The sequence below is a fragment of the Rhizophagus irregularis genome, chromosome 9, assembly GCF_026210795.1.
Source record: "Rhizophagus irregularis chromosome 9, complete sequence".
Lineage (NCBI taxonomy): Eukaryota > Fungi > Glomeromycota > Glomeromycetes > Glomerales > Glomeraceae > Rhizophagus > Rhizophagus irregularis.
In genome coordinates, this window is record NC_089437.1 from 4,660,786 (window position 1) to 4,685,550 (window position 24,765).

At 25.4% G+C, this 24,765-nt stretch overlaps 4 protein-coding genes across 4 annotated transcripts; 2 read left to right on the plus strand and 2 right to left on the minus strand.

Annotated features, from left to right (window-relative positions):
- The first annotated feature begins 85 nt into the window (after positions 1–85).
- On the plus strand, positions 86–3,861 carry OCT59_030083 (uncharacterized protein). Its single transcript, XM_066146428.1, has one exon. It carries the CDS (start codon positions 317–319, stop codon positions 3,638–3,640), a length of 3,324 nt encoding a protein of 1,107 aa, XP_065995073.1. The 5' UTR covers positions 86–316; the 3' UTR covers positions 3,641–3,861.
- Positions 3,862–4,142: 281 nt separating this feature from the next.
- OCT59_030084 (uncharacterized protein) lies at positions 4,143–7,072 on the plus strand. The gene is made up of 12 exons (XM_025322545.2): positions 4,143–4,366; positions 4,447–4,670; positions 4,774–4,974; positions 5,062–5,193; positions 5,375–5,550; positions 5,629–5,843; positions 5,912–5,990; positions 6,065–6,296; positions 6,379–6,531; positions 6,612–6,742; positions 6,827–6,888; positions 6,957–7,072. The coding sequence occupies exons 1-12, from the start codon at positions 4,234–4,236 to the stop codon at positions 7,058–7,060; spliced, it is 1,842 nt and encodes a 613-aa protein (XP_025166006.1). The 5' UTR covers positions 4,143–4,233; the 3' UTR covers positions 7,061–7,072.
- A 9,506-nt stretch (positions 7,073–16,578) lies between these two features.
- On the minus strand, positions 16,579–21,779 carry OCT59_030085 (uncharacterized protein; the record flags this gene model as incomplete). Its single annotated transcript, XM_025328578.2, has 3 exons — positions 16,579–20,396; positions 20,479–20,655; positions 20,787–21,779. 3 exons carry the CDS (start codon positions 21,777–21,779, stop codon positions 17,334–17,336), a joined length of 4,233 nt encoding a protein of 1,410 aa, XP_025166005.1. The 3' UTR covers positions 16,579–17,333.
- A 2,236-nt stretch (positions 21,780–24,015) lies between these two features.
- OCT59_030086 (uncharacterized protein) lies at positions 24,016–24,674 on the minus strand (the record flags this gene model as incomplete). Its single annotated transcript, XM_025328577.2, has 3 exons — positions 24,016–24,037; positions 24,220–24,379; positions 24,458–24,674. 3 exons carry the CDS (start codon positions 24,672–24,674, stop codon positions 24,016–24,018), a joined length of 399 nt encoding a protein of 132 aa, XP_025166002.2.
- Between the last annotated feature and the right edge of the window lie 91 nt (positions 24,675–24,765).

The following is a 24,765-nucleotide window of genomic DNA, read 5'->3' on the forward strand; positions in this document are numbered from 1 at the left end:
TATTGATCTCACGTGAAATCTACAAAATCATTTTTTTGCGCAGGTTATGACTTATGAACGCAAAGTTTTTATCTATCCCAAAATTGGGTTTTGTTTAGTCTTTTGTTGAGCAGTATTACAAAAATTACGATTACAAACTTACAAACTTACAAACTTCACAAGACCATATTAAACTTAAATAAGTTTAACGTGTGGTTTTTTTTAAATTACAAATAAAATATTAGAGAAAATTTCCCACAATAACAAATTCTAAAAAAAATTTTTCTTCTTTTTAATAGACTTCTAGCTTTTTAGTTTTGTATTAAAGATAATAATAATGGATATATTACAAGATAATAATATTTTTAATATTGCTACTACTACTTCTGCTGCTTCTGCTGCTTCTACTTTAGCTCTTTTTTCTCTTTCTACTCAAAGTTCATCTACTCCTAGTTCTCCTAGTTCTTTTACGCATGAATATGATACTTCAAATTATTTTTCTCGTCTTCCAAATGAAACTATTTTTAATATACTCGCTTTTGTTATAACTAATCAAAATACAGTAAAGTCTCCAACAACGGTATATTCGCCACATAAACAACTTTCCATACTTTCACAAGTTAACCGATTATTTTATAAAATAGCAAATGATGCACTATTATGGCAAATAACCTTTGAAGCAAAATTTGATTCTGAAGCTATTATTAGAGCTGGGATAACCGATAATAATTTAATTGGAGATAGCGTTAGCGTTTTTAATGGCACAGAAAGCGAAGGTGAAGGTGAAAGTATATCTTCTCAAGTACAAAACTCTTCTAGTTTTGTAAAGTTACAAACCGGTAGAAATGTATGGAAAGAATTGTATAAAGAACGTCAAATTTCATTAAATAAAATTAAAAATTACGTTAAACCCCCTTTACCTTCACCTTTCGTTTCCAGTAGTGATGATGATGGTGAAACTGATGACTTTAGTACAATTGTACATCTGGATGATTTTATGGAACTTCATTTTGATGATGAAAACGAGATTAATAATGATAGTGATAATAATACTAACAACGTTGATAGCTCAACATTAGATTCAACTGATCAAGTTGATGACATTGTTGACGATCAACTATTTGACTTTGATGTTGAATTTAATTTTATAGGTAACGAGAAAGACGGAGCACGAACGGAAGAAATGGAACGAGATAACATAGATTTTACCTTTGAAGATGGTGAGGAACTCGAAAACAGCACTCTGGTAGATATGACGTTTACCGCCATAAAAGATGATGATGTAAAGGAAGATATCGTAGAAGAAGGTTCTATTAAAGAAGATACCATGAAAGAAAATACTGTAAAAGAAAATACTGTAAAAGAAGATACCGTAAAAGAAGATACCGTAAAAGAAGATACCGTAAAAGAAGGTACTATAAAAGAAGATATTGTAAAAGAAGATATTGTAAAAGAAGATATCGAAAACGTAGATATCGAAAACGTAGATATCGTAAACATAGATATCGTAAGCGAAAATATATTTAAAGAAGACACTAAAGATGAAGAACTTCTAAGAGAAAATGTAACAAAATTCGAAGATAATTTTGGAATGGATAACCCTTCAGTTATTAATGTTAATGGTGTGTCTCAAGACCTTGATTTTGTAAGTGAAGATTTAATCAAATTTGATGATCCTGAATTTGATTCCATATTTGCTTCAGATGCTATTGAGTCAGATAATTTTATTATTGATACTCAAGCCTCTAACGCTATGGAAAATATTGAAAATATTGATAATGATATACAACATAATGAAGTGTTAGTTAAAGATACTAATAATTCTGCTAAAGAGGTTGATCATGTTGCTCAGGCCCAAGATTTTTCAAATCCGGAAATTAATGGTGATTTAAATGTAACTCTGCAAGATTATGATGAATCATCTAAATTACTGGATGATGATGAAGAGTCTTTTAAATTGCCTGATGATGAAGAATCATCATCTAAATTACATGAAGGTATACCTCAAATACAGAATTATGGAGAATCTTCAACTATATTTCAAAAACCACAGGAAATTTCCTCGTCTAAACTGTCGGATAATGTTTATACAGAATCAATAGATGATGATCTACCTGATTTTGACGAAAATGAGGAATCACAAGATTATGAAGATAATCAAAACATAACTAATTTAATAGATTACGATGAAGGATTATCCCAATTACAGGATTTCGACGGGAATGGAGCGTCAATTAATTTGCAAGATTTCAATGTTACCCAGGTAGAGAGTTCCTCAAAAGAAATTATTAATGAACAAGAAATTGATTTACCTGATTATGAAGAAGACGATGGCGGTGACGAAATTACTAATCTACCTAATTATGATATAAAAACTAATCTACAGAATGAAACCACCGTTAATGATGAATTGAATTATGTAGACGAGGAAGTGGGATTGTTTGATGTAAATATCACAGAAATCAATATCGAGAACGCTATTGAGAACAATATTGAGCAACAAAATGGTCTTCCTAATGGAGATGCCATTATTGAAAATGAAAATGATGAATCGCCGGATCATGAAATAAATAATGATGAAAGTAATCTTCCGAATCATGATGAAAATGATGATATAATGATTCCACAAGATCATGAAAGTGAAATCGAAGAGATGGATGATATGTTTGATAATTATGATAATGATAATGAAGTGTTTGATTTATTCGTAAATGATAATATTCTAAATCGAATAAGAACGCGAAGGAAGATTCAACAGAATAATGATCCTGAATTATTAAAGATTTTAAACATTATCTGGAAAATTTGTCAAGAGAATGATGGAATGAATAGTGAAGTACTATTAGGAGCAAATGTTAAAGAATTGGCAGTGAGCTTAATTAAATCATTAGATAAAATGGAAGATCAAATACAATGTCTATCTATTGCTTTACAAATTCTCTCAATATTAATTTCTTGGCATCCCGAACTTACGATCGATTTGAATAAAAATAAATCATTATGGAGGACCATTCATTATGCAATGATTAACGTTGATATGTTTTTTCCAGAATTAGAGAACACAGGGTATAAACAATTAATTCTTCCGGCATCCGCAGGGTCGGCAATACACATCTTTTTCCACACGAACTTTTTTAATTTATCGAATCCGAGTGAATTTTTTGATGAATATGTACCTCCACCTCAACTTATACCGGATTCTAATGTTTTCAATAATGTTTACAACAAATCAGAATTGGGACCCGAAGAAACAATAATTCAACCATTTGGTGAAGATTTTAGCGGGAAATGGTGTGGATATTATTTATATTATATATCTAATCAACCATCACCAATGAGGGAATCAGCGATGGACATTACATCATTAGAATTCTCTCCATCTGAACCGGGTAAAGTATATTATTTAAATCATATTGATTATAATCCCGTTCGTGTTACTGATAAGGTAGTAAAAGAATTTTCGGGTAGTGGATCTGATAAGCATGGTGAGTTTGTAATTAAACATGGAATTATTACAGAGAAAGGGAATGTAAATTTTGTAAAAACATATAAGGGTAAACATAGTTGGATTTATGATGGTATTTTATTACCTGTTGGAATTTGTGGAAGATGGGGAAATTCTTCACAGTGGCATGGTAATTTCTGGATTTGGAAAAGATAAATAAATAAATAAAATAATAGTATCAAAATTATCAAAATTTTTAGATATTTTTTATATTTTTAGAAATGTGTTCAAACTTCAAACCAATTCAATTTTAGATGAATGAATGAAAACAAATTTGAAATTATTATAATATTTATAATATAATAATACTATTGTACTTTGCATGCATATATAAATCCTTTTTAATAATAAAATGTATATTTATTTAGTTACCCGGTTGGGTTAATATGCATACGCCGATCATTTTACTCTCAACAAGTTTAGAGTCCCGTTTATTAAAAATTTATTTAGGTATTAATCATTTAATATATACTAATATACAAAGTATTAATGCGGAAACTTCTTAGGACGCATTATCAAGTTAAACAACGAGATTTATAAGTTTATATTAAAGTAATATTAAAGGAGAAATTAATTTGACATGTGATGCGATAATTTTGATGGGTGTTATAATAACATCTATTGGTTAAATTGTAAAACTTCTTTCCCGCGGGTAAAAATATATATATGTATGTGTTATTTTCGTATTTTCGCAAACTAAAAGTTTTTTCTTTCGTATAATATTTTTTTCTTTATTTTTTTTTAACAATATGGCCCATATTGATAAACGCGTTCCTAATAAAAAACAAAATATTCAAAGTTTATCACAAAATAACTTGTGTCACAAACAGTCGCGTTACCCGGAAATTCAAAAACAAACATGGGATACTTACACCGTCAGAGGTACTTATTAATTTAAGTGACGGTTTAAATGTTTCTTTTTCATGTTTTATAGTACTTTATTTATTAAATTATTTGTGTAGACCTCGAGATACTTTCGGATATAATAACTTTAGCTACGTACACTTCACGTAGTTTAACAGAAATAACACCATTCTCGTATATGTCATTGTTTAGAGCTTATGATGTTGTATTATCTACAAGAAGAATTGACGCTAAAATTGATACAGTTTATTATCAATTTTTATTAAAATTATCTTTAGTACCTGGAAATAATTGGGGTGAAAAATTTGAAAATTCTATCAAGGTACGACCAAAATTAATTGATTTACAATTTTGAAGAGACTATGAGAGTATTAATTGATCATGATTGATTAATACTCATTTAGTCATGTTTCCTTGATTTATAGGATCTCGGATTAAAATCAGATATTGAACAGCGTAGTTTGATATTTAATAAATCTGATGGATCTGAATCAGATTACACTATAGAGAGTAATATTTCTTTGTCTTCATTGGATCATGGTATAGAAAATACTAGTTTTGATAATGACATTAATTTTAAAGCAAATGAAATTGCTTTAGAACAAAACTATGATAATGTTGAAGAGGTACGTTTTGCGATTAGAGGGTGCCTTTTTACCAATTTCATGTATTCACTTTAAAAATTAAATACTAATTTAATAATGATAATTTAGAGTTTTGAGTCGTCAACAAAGGTTTTTTCTCAGAGTAGAATATCAAATACTATTGATTATAAGAAACGATCACCTATGAGAAAAGATTTTTTTAATATTGAAGGAAGTAGTAAATCTGAAGTCACGCTTAAGGTAAGTCAAAAGCACATTAGAACACTATTTAAATATTTTATCGAGAATTGAAAAAATTAAAGTATTGAATTTATTAATAGAATTCATTTCTCAATTTTTCACCAATAATTACCGATCCCTATAAATTTATGACAAAATTTTTCGAAATGAATATACTAAACCAATTTTAATTCTATTTAAGGGAGATTATTCGATACTGGAAAAGAATGCATTGAATGGTCCTATATCGAATAATAATAATAATAATAATAACAATAACACAACATTCTTTGTCTCGGATGATGGGGAAGATGATGATCTTCAAGAAATGGAAAGATTAAAAGAAAAATTACGAATATGTTTTAAAGAATGGAGCAAGTAGGTTTAAGGTCGAATAAGTTTCTTTTTTGAATTTGACATATGAAAATATATTTTTAATTCTCCCTTTTTGTTTAGGTTTACAATAAAAATTCGAGCATTTCGTGCAAAAGGAATCAGACAGTGGAAATTAGCTATAAATTTTCATCAAAAAAATTTACTAAAAAGTTATTTTCATAAATTGAAAAATAATTATCAAAAACAATTAGTAAATAAAAAATTATCGGATGAGAAATGTAAAGAACTTGTTATGAGAAAATATTTAATCAAGTGGTATCATCGTAAGCAATATGGTAAAGTAAAGAAATCTATTTTTGTCCATATTTATTAAATTAATAATAATAATTGTTTTTTTTTCTAGTTTCTTATATTGAAGAACAAGTGATACTTATTGGACAAAGGAATTTGTTAAAGCGTCACTTTGAAAGATGGCTTTGCCGGTTAGTTATTTATTTTTTGTTTTCGTACTCTTTTTAATAAAAATAAAGTCATAATTCTTTTATCTTTTTTTAAGGATACAACATATTGATAATCATGTTCAGTTAGCTAAAAGACATAAAAATCAATGTTGTGGAAGATTACTTAATAAATTTTTCACAAAATGGTCATCAAAATATAAAACAAAAACAAAAAATAAAGAAATCTTAATTGAAAATTTTAAAATATGGAGATTAAAATTCATTTATAATTTATTAAATGGGGCTAATCAAGATGCATTATTATCTAAATATTTTAATATGTGGAGAATATCCTTTTATTATTTCAATGTGACTTGGTTGTTAAAGAACCTATAAGGATTTATTACCTTTGACTTTTTTTTTTAATTACGATAATTATTTTGATAAATTAGATAAATTAATATCTAGTTCACAAAAATATAATTATATTGAAGAAGGTACTGAAGACACTTTGGCACAAAGAGTTTTTGATAAATGGAGAGATCGGTATAATAATAATATTTCATTAGCGGAAATGGCCGAAGTAAATTATCATTATTTTCAATTTTTTTTTTCTTCTGAAGTTGCACTTTCAAATCAATTAATTTTTTTTTTTATTATTAGGATGATTATAATACGAAATTAATAAAAAATGCTTTTATACATTGGAAAAGAGCAAATGGGAAAAGGCAAAAAATTATTAAAGAAATCGATATGCAACTTAAAAACCGATATTTTGTTGAATGGTATAGCAAGTAAGATTGATTTTTTTTTTCGCATTAATTAGACAAGATAATCGTTTTAATATTTGAGATATTGAAATTGAATTTTTTTTTAAGGTGCTTACAGAAGTGGAAACAAAAATATAGGCAGAGGGAATTGGCAATTAAAGTTCTGCGAGGTATTTATTTATTTCCTAAAGTTTATAATCTGTCACTTTTTTTTAATTATTGAATTTATGTTGTACAGAATGGCGTAGTTGGACGGCAAAAACGCGTAGGAAAAAAATTGGGCAAACCAACCGAGAATTGGTAAAGCCAAAACAAAAGTCATGTAGTAAAAATAAAAATTGAATTTTTATTTTATTATATAAAAAATACTGAAAAAATTTTTTTTTTAATAACTGTTTAACAATTAAGTGTGACTGAAAAAAGAACATTCATATTTTTATAGAATCTTTTTTTAGATTTTTCAAAAAGAATGTTCATTTATTAGATTTAAGGGATAGAGCATGTCATTTTTGAAAAATGATGTGTTATTAAACATGTAAAATTTAACACTAACAATTTTTTTTTCTTAATGTATAAATTTTATTTTTTAAAAAAAAGTTCTTTTTTAACTACCTTTGGATAGATACTGTTATGTATAATTGTATATAATTCTAATAGATAGATAAAATTAAAAACTAATGAAAAAAACCTTTAAAAGCCAAGGTAAAGTTGTTTAACAGGTCCAAGTATTTTTTTATAATAATATTACTAATTTCAATTTACTTTGGCTAAAGTGCCTAAATTTTATTCTGAAATTACAACATAAATCTTGTTTTTTAAAGGCAATTCTTCAATCTAAGCCAGCTCTTAATTGCATTTCTTTTATCCAGACTGTGGCCACATACAGCTATTTCCACCATAAAAATGTTTATAATAATAATTCTTATTTTATGTAACTTTTTTAAGAGATTCATCACTGCCAAATTTTTATGAAAAATCAATTAAATGATCAGATTATATGTAGTAAAAAATTATTAAAATTTATTATAAATTGTTGATTCTTGCTACCATATTTTTCCAAAATTAGTAATCTTCTGAAATTAAACATTCCTACCAACTTTTTGAATTTTGATAAAAAGATTTTTATATAAAATACTAGTAAAAAACTTCTAAAATTAAGTATCTTTTCAAGTTTTTTAACCAAAATTCTTGTAAAAAAGGAGTGACTAATTTTGGAAAAATATGGTATCTGTAACTAGTAAAATAAATTGTTGATTCTTCCTATATTTGTGCTATGTTTCTCTAAAATAGATATATTAGAGACAAAGTTCTTCTCAAAAAAGTAAAAAGTTTCTTACTTTTCTTTATAAAATAGTAGGACCCCGGATATCTAATATAAAGGTCATAATGGCCTTTTGGCCAAAAACACCCCTTTTTGCTAAAACTCAAAAAATCGTTTTTTGTAAATATCTCAGCATCCAGTAATTCAATTTTAATGAACTTTTTTTTTATTTTGTAGCCCTCATTTAGCTCTACAATTTAAAAAAAAGTTCATCAAAATTGGACCACTGGATGCCGAGATATTTACAAAAAACGATTTTTTGAGACCCTGAAAAATGGGCCAATCTGCCGAAAGTGTGACTTATGACCTGTTTTGGAGATATCCGGGGTCCTAAAATAGTAATACTATAAATCCATATTGAGAGCCAACTAAAACTTGTAAAAATTCATGTTATGAGATAATAATTAAAACTTAAAAAAATTGACTTAATTGATATTAATCCTAAATTTTATAAAAAAGAAACTTTTAAATATATTAATTTAAATAGTCTTAAGTTTTTTAAATATAGTGATTATATCATACCTATTCTTTCAGTTACTCTCATTAGTACTTTAAATATAACAGACCAAGATTTTCTTATTATGTGTTATTTATTATCTAATAATAAAAGTAAAGATCTTCTAAGTATTTTGTTATACTTACTATATATGTTATATTTATGTTTTTTCTTCTATTTGTAATTGTTATTTGCTGCAATTTATTTACAATATTTTATATTTTGATATAAAAAAAAAGTTTTTGTATAATAGTGATTTTTAATATTTTATATATAATAAAAATAAAACAAAATAAAAAAAATAAAAAATCTTTAGATAATTCCTAATATTTTTTGTATATAATTAAAATAAAAAAAAAGTCAAGAAAAATAAATCAAGAATAAATTTATATTCAATAAAATAGTAAAGAAGATTCAATTTCTAAAAAGTAGTAATAAACATACAATTATATAAATAAGAAAGTAATTGTAAAATAAATGAAGTTCTCAAGAAATTTTTGCATTAAGATAGATTTTCTATAAATAATATTTTTATATTTAAAATAGGTATAGTTTTTATTTGTAATTTAATTCTATAGATTTTTATATGATTTTTTTATTAAAGACAACTTTAAAAAACCCAATTCTTAAATTATTTAAGATAAACTTAAATTATTTATTAATGAACTTAAAAAAAGAAATATACTTTTAAATATATTATTTATAATGAATCAACCTGTTAAGAATTTATTTCTGCATTTATATTTTATACCGTATAGCGCTGCCTACAGTACCTCCCTAATAAAGTATCCCCCTTAAGTAATACTGGGTATTATTCAAAACCAAATGCTAATATTCTTGAATAGTACTCCAGTACTAATCGAGTACTCAAGGTCAGAATTAGCATATAAATGATAATTCTGGTAAAAATTCTGACATGATTAGTATCCCCCTCCCTATACAGTACACTGGTAAAAAAATGATTTATCCTACACATATCTTACACATATTGGGTACTTAAAATGTAGAAAATCATACACAAATAATACACATATCATACACATATCGGGTACTAATATATATATCATACATATATCAGGTACCTGATAGGTATACTATATATATAAGTACCCGATATGTGTATAATATGTGTATTATTTGTGTATGATTTTCTACATTTTAAATACCCGATATATGTAAGATATGTGTAAGATATGTGTAGGATAGACCATTTTTTTACCAGTGATACCCTCCTGGTACTATTTAAATAGTACTTGGGTACTAATTAAATAGTACCATGGCACTGTAGGCAGCGCTATACAGTAACTACAGCTATAAAATGTATCTAATCAATAAAAGAAAATTTTCAACTCAAATCATAATTCTATTAACTTTGCTGCTTATATTAAGAATATAATGGCATTAATTACAGAAATTAAAAAAAAAAATTTTAAGACTAAAATATTATGCAAATACATAAAACTACAAAGGTTAAAAAATTATTATATAGTATATTATTTATAGAGTTCCGAATGGGTCAGGTCAGGTCAGGTTAATTGATAAACCTGACCTGAAATTTTTTTTCAGGTCAGGTCAGGTCAGGTTATATCAGGTTGTCTGTTTGACCTGACCTGACCTGAAACCTGAAAAATTTCAGGACTATCTTTATTAAAGTATTAAAAAAAAACGGTACAAAACTTTTTTTTTTTAATATAATATTATGAAAAAAAACGTTTTTGCAACGTTTTTTATTAAAATATTGAAAAAAAATATTGCAAAACGTTTTTTTTAATATAACATTATGAAAAAAATGTTTTTGTAACGTTATTATTGAAATATCAAAAAAAAAAACGTTACGAAACATTTTTTTAATATAATATTATGAAAAAACGTTTTCGCAACGTTTTTTCTCAAAATATTGCGATTCAACATTTTTATATTAAAATCATATAAAAAAGTGAATCCCAATACTGCAATTCACTTTTTTATATTGATTTTGTATAAAAAAAGTGAGTTGCGGTATTGCGATTCACTTTTTTATATAGATTCTATATAAAAAAAGTGAGTTGCGGTATTGCGATTCACTTTTTTATATAGATTCTATATAAAAAAAGTGAGTTGCGGTATTGCGATTCACTTTTTTTATATAGAATTAATATAAAAAAGTGAATCGCAATATCGCAACTCACTTTTATTATATAAAATCAATATAAAAAAGTGAATCGCAATACCGCAACTCACTTTTTTTATATAGAATCTATATAAAAAAGTGAATCGCAATACCGCAACTCACTTTTTTTATATAGAATCTATATAAAAAAGTGAATCGCAATACTGCAACTCCCTTTTTTTATACAAAATCAATATAAAAAAGTGAATGGCAATACTGCAACTCACTTTTAATATATAGTAGAATCAATAGTTTCAGGTCAACAGGTCAATCAGGTCAGGTCAATCTTCATACCTGACCTGAATTTTTTTTAAAAATCTCATACCTGACCTGAATTTCAGGTCAGGTCAGGTCAGGTTACCTGAATTTGGCTGACCTGTTCGGAGCTCTAATTATTTATTATTATTTCATTTTTTTATTGTTATTTTCATATATTTATATATATATATTTTTTTAGGTATTAATATAAAAGTATAAAATAAATAAAATAGATAATAGTAATAAAATTCCAGTTCTTATGTATGAAATGTAACAAATGTATTACAATAGTATTTTATTTAATAAATTGGACTTAACAATAAAAATATTTGATCTACATTTATAATGTAAATTTGATAGTAAAGATATAGTATAAGCAAACCAAATTGCTAGTTATATTGTCTTTATTTTTACATCAAATTTGTAATTTAAAAAATGAAGAAGAATAAAAAAGAAATATTATATATAATTATATTACTTTTAATTAATAATTTTTTATAAAAAAAATTTTTAAAAGAATAAAAAATTAATTTTAGCATAAGTAAAAGTAAAATTACACATTAATAAATATTTACAAATATACTTTTGTGTAAAAAGTTTAGGATCACTTTATTTTTTATTATATTAAATAAAATTTTATTTCTATTTATATGAGTTTTTTTTTTAAAAAAAAATTTTTATTAGTAATTTTTTGAATAAATATAAAAAATTTATATTGACATTTATAAATTATGCAATACAAGGTTTTTTTTTCAATGGTAAATTTATAACTTTTCAATCAGACAAAAATAAATATAAAATTTAAATAATTAGTTTTAAATAAAGAGAATTACTAAACTTAACCTAAGGGAATTTCCCTCCTCTCTTCCTTTATTTCAATTTTTAACTAAAATATTGACTTGCATAGTAATCTAAGAATAAGATTATATGTAAATTTATGAGAAGAAAAGGTTTTATTAAGTTAAAAAAGGTAGTTGTTCAGATGGTTTTTGAGAAAAATACATAATTTTGATTTTTATAGTTAAATTGTATTTTTCATGATAAAAATTCTTTTTAAAACCAAGAATTGCCAAATTTTTATGCAATTAATATCCAATTATATTTATTTTATATATTTCATAAAAAAAGTTTATTTTTTTAAATTTTTAGGGGGGGGGAGAAATTATCCTCCCAGTTAAAATTAGCAATACTCTTAAATAAAATTATATTTCAAATTAAATCAGTATTTATTGAAAAATTAACTATTAAAGATTGATAATTTAGATGTAAAACCTAATAAAGTAATATTTTTATATATAAATGCCAATATTTAATAATTGATTTTTCATTACTACTGATTTGATTTTCATAAAATTTGGAATATAACTTTATTATTAGCTAAACTATTAAAATTTTTTTAATTAAAAAGTTAAAAATTTACTATTAAAAAAAAACCTTATATATATTTTTTTTTTTAAATGTTGAATCATGTATCATTTTATTAGAATATATTTGGATTACATAATAATCACAACTATTCTGTAAATGATACTCCCAGTTCCTGGCCAGTCTGATCAAACATTAACTATTATATCACTAATAAATTAAGAATAAAATTAAATAGTAAAAGTAAACCAAAATAAAAAAAAAAACTTTATATTATATACAAATATGATAATTTTTTATGTTTATTTAAAAATTATAATATAAAGAAGTTTTTTAATTATATAAATAAGAACAAATTTTATTTAATGTAATCAAAAATAGGGTGGTCCTAAACTTTTTACGTAGAAGTGTATAAATAAAATATGTTATTTTAAAAAAATAATATATTATTAAACATATAAAATTTTAAAAGTTTTTTTTTAACTACTTTTAGATTAATATCTTTATATATACAATTTTAATAAGAAAATTTCTAAGTTTACACGGGGTGTTTGTACACGGGTCATATAAATATAATTTTTAATAGATTAATTTTTTGTTTTTTAATTTGAAATTGAATGCTACCGACATTATACTCTTTTACTTTTTATTCTTATTATATTACAGATAAATATATGTATTTTCACCTGCTCTGCAAGTTTACTTAAGGCATTAAAGGAGGTTTTGAATGCCGTTTTTAATCTACTAATATGACCCGTGTTTAAACACCCCGTGTACAAATAGAAATTGCCTTTTAATAAATAGATAAAATTAAAAATTAATAAAAAAAAATCTTTAAAAGTTAAAATAAAATTGTTTAGTAGGTCTAAGTATTTTTTTATAATATTACTAATTTCATTTTACTTTGGCTAAAATACTTAAATTTTGCTTTAAAATTACACTAAAATTTTTATATAAAATTTGTAAAAAAAATACTATTAAATTCTTAAAGATAATTTTTCAATCTATAATACAAATATAATAACAGTCAGCTTTTAATTGTATTGTTTTTATTCAGATTATGATCACAATTATCTTTATTATAAAAATATATAAAAAAATATAAAATAAAAATCCTTATATTGATAGTAAAAATTATAGTAAAAATACAATTAATTATATTATTAATTTATATTTATGAAACTGAAAATTTATTATAAATTGTCAATATTTGCTATTTATAACCAATAAAATAAATTGTTGATTCTTCATATATTTGTCTATATATCTATATTTCTTTTATTCTTTGAAAATGAATTTATTTTTAATATTAGAACTACAAGATTCTTCACAAAATTCTTTATAAGACTTTTCTTAAAAAAGTAAGAGACTTCTTATTTTTCTTCATAGAATGATAATGTTATGAATCTATGTCAACCAATCCCTGTAAAATTTATATTATAACTTATAAAGTAATAGTTAGAGTTTAAAAAAATTGATTTAATTGATATCAGTTCTGAACTTTGTAAAAAAGAAATTCTTAAAAATATTAATCCAAATAGTTTTAAATTCTTTAGATATAGTAATTATATTACCTATTTTTTTAAATACCTTTATTGCTTATTAGTACTTTGAATATAATAGACTAAGTTCCTCTTATTATATCATATTATTTATTATCTAATGATGAGGGTAAAGATTTTTTAAGGATTTTGTTATATTTACTATATATGTCATATTTATGTTTTTATTGTTTGCTGCAATTTATTCACATTCTTGTATAAGAAAAGTTTTTATATAATAGTAATTTTTGGTACTATATAATAGACCTAAAATAAAATAAAAAATTTTGAGTTTAGACAACTTCTAATATTTTTTTGTGTATAATTAAAATAAAAAGAAGAGCAAAAAGAAATAAATAAAGAATAAGTTTACATAATAAAATAGTAAAAAAAATTCAATTTCTAAAAGATAGTAATGAATATACAATTAGTCTTTTTATTCAAATTAAAGGTATAAATTATTGAATTATTATATATTAATATAGCAGTTATATAAGTTCTTATTATTATTTTTTTTATAAATAAGAAAGCATATAGTGATTGGAAAATAAGTAAAGTTCTCAAGAAATTTTTGCACCAAGATGGAATTTCTATAGGCAATATTCTTACATTTAAAATAGGTATAGTTTTTTATTTAAAAAATGTAATTTGGTACTTTAGTTTCTTATATGATTTTTCAGAACCTCAGAAAATATATAAATAGATAAGATCTAGAATTTGCCAAAAAAATTGTATAAATCTTTCCTTTTTAAATAATACTGGTTAAAAATTTAATTTCCTAATTTAAAAACTTACTAGTATTATTATAGTTCTGACCCTAAAGAAATGTTTAGAGCTCATAGTAAAATTTTTTTGACTGGACCTTACCTATTTATATATTTTTCAGGATCCTGATTTTTCTATAAAAGATAATTTTAAAAAACCTAATCCTAAAATTACTTAAAATGAATTCAAATTATTTGTTGATGAGTTTAAAAAAAAGAAATGTAATTTTAAATATATTGTTTATAATAAATCAATTTGGTAAAAGTTTATTTTTGCATTTATGTCTATAGCTATAAAACATATTTAACCAATAGAAGAAAATCTTCAAAAGAATGGTTTGACTATGATCTTACTGAGTACTGACTTTGCTGCTTATATCAAAAGTAGAAGATTTTGAGAAAAAAGCTGCTTAGAATATTGTGCAAATACATAATGCTATAGAAATTAAAAGATTATTATACATTATTTACGTACTATTATTCCATTTTTTTTATTTTTATTTTTATTTTTTTAAATTTTAAAGTTTATTAATTATGACATTTGGCTCTATATAATATAGGTGTTACATATCGCAAAAAATACAGAAAATAGGTCAACCACCCCCAACGTGCAATGAGAATGCATTAATAAATCTATTCCATTTTTTATTGCTATTTCATGTATTTATATATATATATATATTAAATATTAATACAAAAGCATAAGATAGATTAAATAGATAATAGTGATGGAGTTTGTATGGAATTGTAACAAATGCATTACAATGGTATTTTATTCAATGGGCTGGCTCTCTAGAAGACTCAACAATAGAAGTATTTGGTTCACATCAATGTGATTTGATAGTGAAGATATGGTACAAGCAAAACAAATTGCTGGCTATATTGTCTCTATTCTCCAACATCAAGTTCATGGTTTGAAAAATAAAGAAGAACACCTTCAAATTAAAAAGAGTCACTGCACATAATTATATTACCTTTGATTAATTTTGATTAATGATTTTCTTATAAAAAAAATATTTAAAAGAATGAAGAAAAATTAAGCTAAAGCAGAAATGCACATTAATAAATATTTACAATACTATATTATAATGTTGTATATAATTAAAAATAAAGTATATAGTAGACTGCACTTAATCAAAAGGATCAGCAAGCAAAAAAAGAAAGTTAGCGTTGTAATGCACATGTGATGATACATACTTGGCTGGCGCGTGATTTTTCAATTCATGAATTTTTTCGCAAAGTGTATGACTCTGAAAAACCAAAGAAGGTCCGTCTTAGAAAACTAGGAGGCTAGGACATAAACTAGGACGGGATATGATATAGGAGAAAAGCTTTTCTTTCCGATTCAACTTATTCTTTTACGTAACGTCCTAAAATCCTAATGCCCTCGTCCTAATGTCCCATGTTTCTCCCCATGATATCATATGGTATGTGTTACGTATTGTATCAGTTTTTGGGAATGATTCCCCCGTTGCATAAGGATTGCAGACAACCTAGAAATTTCGCGTTTATGAAAATTTTTAATCAAAACCTACCTAACTTTCATAACTATTATTAATTTATTAATTTTCTATTATTTTCTTAATAAATATAGATCACGTATATCCACGTATCATAATTATGTAATCATTTACTTGTATGCATTTTACAATTACTTAACATGGAAAAAATACTTAAAAAATTATCACAAAGATGTTATATCTAATAAAAAAATTCGGTATTTTATTGTATTTACAAGAAAAAATAATTTCAGCGAGATTGATCAAAATTTTTATTCAGAAATCGTTTGCCAATTGTACCACCATTAAAAGAGAGAGATAGAGAAAAAAAAATTCGATAATGATTATTAGCCAAAAATCGAAAGGGGGGAAAGAATTATAAAAATATTAATTAAATACAGAAAAAAAAAAACTTTTCATAAATAAAATAAATAAAATAAATAATCATTTTCAAAATAATTACTATTACGAATTAATAAAAAATTTCACTATAATTTATTATAAAGATCTTTTTTTAATAAAATTTTTTTTTTGGTCCTCAATATATCAAATATATCCTAAAAATTTTTTTTCTTTTTTGGTTTTTTTTTGACATAATGTCAAACCTTAGTAATTGAGGACACTGGTATACTTTTGTTAAAAAAAAATTCTGTTTTTTTTTGAACAATTGGGTTATATTTATATATAAATAATTTTCGTAATTCAAAAAAAAAAAAAAAAGTAAACTATTTTTGAGGAATTAATGCGAATTTGTAAAAAATAAATCGAATTTAAGGGAATATGAGAGATAAATGTCTTTTTTGAGTATGAAAAAAAAATATTAAACATAGATTGAAATAATACGTAATTATTTCATTTTTTTTACAAAATATAATAATAAAAAAAAAATCAGCTAATTAAAGTACTTTTTGATTTTAAATCTTTTTAAAATTTTTTTTTTTTTTGTGTTTCTGATAAAATTTATCAGCTTTCTTACGTTTCTTGATGTGAGATAAAAATCTGAAAGCATCGGAATTAAGGAATTAAGGATGAAAAAATAATAAAGTTGAAGCGGAAAAAATGAATAATGTATATAAAAAGAGATACGATTTATATAAGGAAAGAAAAAGAAAGGATAGGGTAGGTTATTTGGATAATCAATAGAATCTAAGCTGAAAGTACAAAAAAAGGACCAACACTATGCTAATCATGAAAAGGATGATGTGAATTATGCGTGAACTCGTTATAATTCTGATACTGTTTCTGATACTCCTTCTGCCACAATATCTATTTCGATCTCTGTCCTACCAACAGCCTGTAATTTTACGATACCTCGGATTTCACCTATTTCCTTGGGTTGAAATCGTACTGGAAGTAGCACAAATGCATGTGGTTTAATTTGGACACTAGATAAGGGTATTGACAAGGCCGCAGATGATTCGTTGGTACAGTTGTTTAACTCTATCTTGCATTTTATTCTTATTAATTGACTAGAAGGGTTACGTATTTTTATTCCCACCGATCTTCTTTTCCCTACTCTAGTCGCTGGAATATTAACTTCAGTTTCAGAAACTTCAAAGTCTTTCGCCCTAGAACTAGTACTTCGTTTTATATCAGGTCTTACGGAAGTCGATGCATCAACTTTTCCTTCACCTTGTATGCGAACGCTAACACCCCCTAATCCACCAGCACCTTCCGCATTCATAGAATCCTCCAACATAAAATTTTGATGATATGTCCCAACGATCACCGGACGAAAACTTACCACTACCTTTTCAGTTTGACCAGGTCGAAGAAATCCACTTGTCTTCATGATCAAGAAGACTTCATCGTTTATCTTTTGAGCAGAATTATTACTAGATTCTGAACGACGAAGGAAAGGATTCGTCGCAGTTGTAAGATGCCACGTTACAGGTTTGTTTGTCGGATTCTGAATACGGAATACGCTATGATTTGTTTCTCGAATAGTGGTAGGAGAACAATTAATATGTCCTGGAACTCCGACATAAAGGAAATTTTTACGTTGAGGGAGTTGTTTAATGGATTTAGATTCATCAGGCGTTCGAGAACGAGCAATATCAGGTGTATTAGGTCGACTACGTAATGATGATGATGATGCTTTCTTTCTAACAACACGATTTCTATTACTACCTTCTGGACTACTTGAACGACTAGGTGGTTTACTTGAAGAACTTCTTCTAGGGACAGGAGCACTTAAATTTTTACCAGTTGAACTAGTTGTGGTAACAGCTGTTGATTTACCTTTAGAAGTTTTTGTTGATCTAGGTTTATCTTCTGGTCTTGTCTGTTTTTTAGCTTTAGCTCTTGCTCTAGCTGCTTTAATAAGATCATCCACAGTTCTACTAAAACTCTTACCAGACCTACTGATGAAATTTCCATTCTCATCCCTAGCATTCTTTGAAGATGATCTAATGGATTCTATTTCACCTTTCGTTTCCTTTTTAACTGGTACAATATCAATAACAACTTCTTTACGTTCACCATTCTCACAAAGTACCAATATTCTTGTTCTACTCATAAGTGGTTTATCTCCATTCTTTTCTGAACCTTTAAGCATACCAATTAATTTTTTAGAATCTTCTCGTTTTGAACCTACAGTAAGATGTTTATGCATTACCGATATCTTAACAACAGTTACACTCTGAGGTTTAATAGTGCCATAAGCTGGTGTAATATCAAATCGAAATGCTGGCCAAAGTATCTCATATTTAAGTGGTTTGTCAGTAATATTTGAGATAGTAAATGTAGTTTCAAATAATGGTTTAGCATTATGTTTAGCCAAAGAAGAACTACTGGGATTACTTCGTAATGTAAGTGAAGTAGTTGATGCATTTGGACTGTCCCTAATTACGGAAGGTCCACCAGCTACCGTTAAATGTTCTGGGGAAACTTTCATACCCTGAGGTTCCTCTAAGATAGGAGAATTTAATATACTATTTATTGATGTTGGAGTAGGAGGTTTCTTTTCAGAATCTGTTAAATCAACTTCTTCACTTGACCAAATACCAATTTCTTCATCCTCCTCTTCGTTAATAGTCTCTAAAGGTTGTTCTGGAATTGATACAGCAGGAGATTTTTTAGAATCTGAGATATCACTTACAGGGGATTGTAATGGACTAACAGGTTCTTTTAAAGGACTGGGTAAACTAAGACCTCTACTTAATATACTAGGGCTTTGACGTTGATGATATTTTCTTAATTGTCCTAATGTCTTTTTAGCCCATATATTGCCTACTTTACCTATATGATCTGATGGATTATCATCCGATTTAACTTGTTCTTCTTTGTGTTTTTCTCTTGCAGGACTAAAAGGTCTTTTTGGCCATCGCCATGAATTTGATTTAGGTGTTATAGGAGTCATTGGCACTGATGATATAGGTGTTATTGAAATAGAAGAAGGTGAAGGTGATACATCAGATTGATCTGAAGGAAGTATATATCGACCACTTGTATTATCAGAAGACATTTCTGTTTCTTCCTCTTCATCTTCTGTTTCTGAAATTGATATTGATAATGGAGTTCTAATATTCAAATGTGGTAAAGTTCTTCTAGACTGTATTGATAAAAGGCGACTAATTCTTCCACCAGAAGATCTTTTTAAAGGTTCTGATTTTGATTCTTCTATAGATTTTTCTTTTGAAGGGAAACAATCAATATTTAATGTCCGATTTTTTCGAGTTGGTCCATTTTTTGAGATATCAGGCAGTGGATTTATTTGTTCTTTTTGTTCTTCTAATTCTTCTTCTTCCTCACATATTTCACCTAATTTTGATGAAAATGATCCAGATGATAATCGTTTTTCATTACGACCTTTTGTTTTATCTTGTTTATCTATTACATCATCATCTTTTTCCTCTTCAGATATAGATTGCATATCTTGTAATAAACTAGTTTTTGGATTATTAAATGTTCTTTTACTAGAAGATAATATTGATTGACGTTTTCCAAATGATTGTGATTCATCATTATTTGATATTAGTTCCATATAACGAGAATTACTTGTTCGATTAAAAAATTTCACTGGTTTTGATAATATATCCTTTTCATCATTTTTTGATTCTAATATTTCTGCCTGTTTTTTTGCTTTTAGTTCCAACTCTTGTGATTCTTTCTGTGTTTTTTCTATTTTCTCTTCTTCCTCCTCCTCCTCCTCTTCCTCTTCCAAAATCTCATTCATTGAGTTTACATTTTGTTTTATAGGAATCTGTACACAAGAAGATTCGAAAACATTTTGGGAAGACAAATTTGAGGAAGGTAAAGGATTATCTCGACATGATGATGATTCCTGTTACAAAATAAAAAAAAAAAAGTGATGTAAGATATATAAATGCAAGAACACGTCATAGTATACATCCTTTTAAAAATACCTGTTGTTCAGAACTTTCTTCTACTAAATCAGATAAAGATTTAAGACGTGGACTTCCTAATTGCATACGACGTTGATGAGAGGCAGGCCAACCTTCCACACCCATTCTTCCCCGTTCTTTTGTAGAATCTATTGAAGGAGTAGGCCATCGTTCATTTGAATTTGAATAAAATCTTGGCTAATTTATAATAAATAAATGAATAAATCATAATAGATATTTATAAATTATTATTAAAAAATTTTTTTCTCTTGTTTTTATAATATAAAAATCTCAATAAAAAAAAAAAAAATTTTTTTTTAAATAATTACCCTTCCATTAGATGGTAAGCCACCACTTAAATCACCCATTGGACCACTTTTACGAGAAAAATAAGTACGAGGACTTGGATATCTATCTTCCCTATGTAATCCAGTTTTTGTATTTTTTAAAGGAGTTGATGATATATTTTGTGTTATAGATGGAGGTGAAGAAGGAATAGAGTTATAAATTATATCACCAAGTATCGATTTATCAGAATGAATGGAAATTGAATCCGAGAAAGTAGAAGATGATGATGTGGAATTCAGTATTGAAGAAGTAGGATAATCGGAAGAATTAAGGTTACTAGAGAGAATATGTGTTGTATTAATAGGAATAAGATTATTATTAGATGATATATTTGAAATATCCGAAGTTATTTGCTCGCCTTCTTCACCAACAAGGAAAGTTTCAACTTGATTTTCTGAAATATCTTGATCTTTTAATATTTTAGGTAAAGTGTCTATATTATTATTATATACACGACGATTTTTTATTGTCACACAATTAACTTTGTCAAACTTTTCCTCCAACGATACTGACAAATCACTAACTTCCAACCCATCAGACGATGAGCTACTGCTCAAAGCTGGTGAGGGTCTTAATATTTTAGTATCCAATTCTGAACTTTGTATTGTATTAGAAACTAATTCAGTTTTTCCAACGATCGTAGATAATTTGCGACCAGCAGTATGCGTAGGAAAGAGTGACGGAGGTTGGGTAAACGATTGTTGTGACAAATCTTCTAAAATGAAATCTTTAGAAGGAAGTTCATGTTCTATAAAACTTGAGTTAATATTGTTCTTTTGTTGAGTTTTCTTTGTGTCACTATTGTCCTTGTTACTTATTTTGGGTGAGAAAACTTTGTCATTCCCTTCTAACTTTATGGGTTCATAGCCGTCTTTTATTACTCGTTGAATATTTAAAGAGGGTGTTTGAGATTTGTCCTTCACAACTTTGTTAAATTTTGACAATAAAGAATTTAAAGTATCCGGAGAATCCATCTATTATATTAAACAGATCGAGTAATTGACAACAGTTCATTTATTTATATTATTAGTATCTCGGTAAGGGGAATAAAAATAAAAAAAAAATAATAATAATAAAATATATATATATATATATGTGTATATATATATATATATATATATATAAAATAATAATATTTAAAATATATATATAATAAATTTTTTTTTTTTGAAAAAAATAAAATAAAATAAAAGAGTGACTTGAAGGTTGTTACTAAAATGAAATAAACTGAAACGAATATATTAAGGTACAGTACTTTTTTAATATTAATAATATTAATATAATTGAAGATCAAAATTTTTTTTTTAGAAAAAAAAAAAAATTTATTTTTTTTTGATAATTTATTTTTTTTTTTTTTTTTTTTTCTTTTTTGTTAATTTAAGAGTCAAAAAAAAAGTTAAATAGAGAAAAAGAAAGAAAAAAAAAGAATAAAAAAAAATTTTTTTTTTTTTTAAAAAGGAAAAAAAAAAGGCTCCAGTAAAACTTGTTAGGAAAGGAAAAAACTGGTACGTGCATATTAATTGATGTCAATAAGTCTCATTGATTGTTGTGAAATTTAGAGTACAATCAAAGATAACATTCTTTTTTATGTATAATATAAATAAAGTGCATACAATAATACATTTAAGTGAGAATATCTACATAAATTGTAAATCATTATAATAATAATATAATAATATATAAATATATTTAAACATTTTAAACAAAGCCAAATAAATGCTAAATGGCGTTTTTTTTTTCAAATTATAAGAAAAAAAAAACGGGTAATTGCGAATAACAAATCGTATATATTGTATTGTTACTTGAAATTTTCAGGGTTTTTTAAAAAAGTTTAATTAAACATGATTAAAACTGAGATGGTTAGTAACTGTTACCAATGATCCGAAAAAAGATTGCTGAAATTAATCAAAATTCAAAGGTTGGTTCACCGCATGAGATATATTAATTGTGACTTGTGTAATTTGATGTTTAAAAAGTTTTCGGAATAAATCCTATAATTAAAGAGAATTTTATTTGTTTGTTTTACTTTATGATGCGCGTATATGATTTATTATTATGGTTATTATGATCTATTCAGTTATTACACGTATTACACGTTGCCTAACCACGTTTATTATTTGTTTCATCATTTGAGCGTCGCGTGTATTTTTGTACTCAAAGATCAACAATGCAATTCCCGCTCTTTTTTTTTTCTTTTGGGGGGGAGGGAGAAAAAAAAACAATATTAAAAATATTTCCTCGGGTCGGACACATTATTTATATATATTATATTAAATCATTTTTAAATCGATCAACCCGGAGATGATCAACATTCTGCTTATCAAACTTTTTTTCCTATTTCCTGATAGGTAAAATCAAATAAAAAAAAAAACAATTATATCAATTATATAATATTAAATAAATTGAATAATATCAAAAAAGTTGGGAGAAATCAAATCATATTGTGGATTTATATCCTTGTTTATATCAGATTAACACTGCATATTGATAATTTAACATGCATTAGCAATCCATTTGTTGTTTTTCTTTCGTAGTAATAAAGTTAATAGGTCACTTATTACTTCATTTGGAAATTTCTTGATCTTTAAGCGTAAACCAATCATCATTCTCTAATATTTTCCTTTATTTGACGCAATTTTCCGAATTCTTTTTATAGTAATTCATTCAACTATAAATAACCTTCTTTTAAGAAAAATTATCCTAAAATAGATTTTTTAAGAAATTTTGTAAAAAAATTTTTCTTTATTATCTATTATAATAAAACAAAAAGGAAATCGAGCAAAAAAAAACTTAATTTTGTTTACTTTTACTCTTTGTGTGAAAATAATAAAAATTATATTTTTTTTGTATAACCTAAACTATAGATGATGTAATTTATATGTAATTGTTGGGTAATTTTATTTTAGCGCTAAAAAAAATATTTATCATTATTTTATTATTATAAAAATATTTTTAAATTTTTAATTTTTAGATTTAGTAATAAATATTACGGTCAATATAAGTCATTATATTAAATCAATCGACAAATTGTGTGTAAATAAAATAATTTAATCTTTTCTTTGCTCAAAAAAATTATTACAATTATATATTATTATTTATTACAATTATTATAATAATTCATTCTTACCTTATTAATACATTAATTTTTTTTGAAATTTTTGAAATTCCCTGATCCTCAAATATTTTTAATTAAGGACATTATTAAAAAAATTAAAAAAATGTATGACGTTTCCTTTCAAAATAAGAAAAAAAATAAGGTTAGTTGTAATAAATATTATTATTATTATTTATTATTATTATTATATATATATAATTTTCTTTTTATTAATTTATATACAATATTACAATATATACAATTAATTATTATATATGTTACAAATTTATCAATTTATCCTAAACAAATATTACTCTTACGTGTTTTCTTTGCTAAGTTGAGCATGCATCCTTTCAATACGATCATGAACCGTTTTAAGAGTTTGATTTGTTGTTGTTAATTTCTTTCTTGCTGAAATCAATTTTTGAATTGATGATTGAATTGGTGGTGGTTCGGCTGCTTCAACAAATAATTGAAGTTCTAAAAAAAAAAATAAAAATAATTACTATTAATTAAAATGTTTCCTTTATAATTAACTTCCCAACCTTTTTAACATACCCGCAAGTAATCTTTCAATTTCTTTACTTAATTCTTTTTGACTTGCTTTTACCGCGACAATTCTTGAATCCATTTCTTCAATTACTGGTGATAGTAGGGTCATTAACCCTTTAGAAAAATTTTCTTTATCTAATTTAACATCATTGTCGGGTATTTCGGTTATGTTGATGCTTTCAAAGTTAGAGGTATTTCCCTTTGTTTCCTCTTCTTGATCCATTTAAAAGTTTCAAGGTTTTTAGAAAGTTTAAAAAAAGTTAAGGTTGGATCATATATATCAATTATGGAATATTTAAGTTACACAGATGATC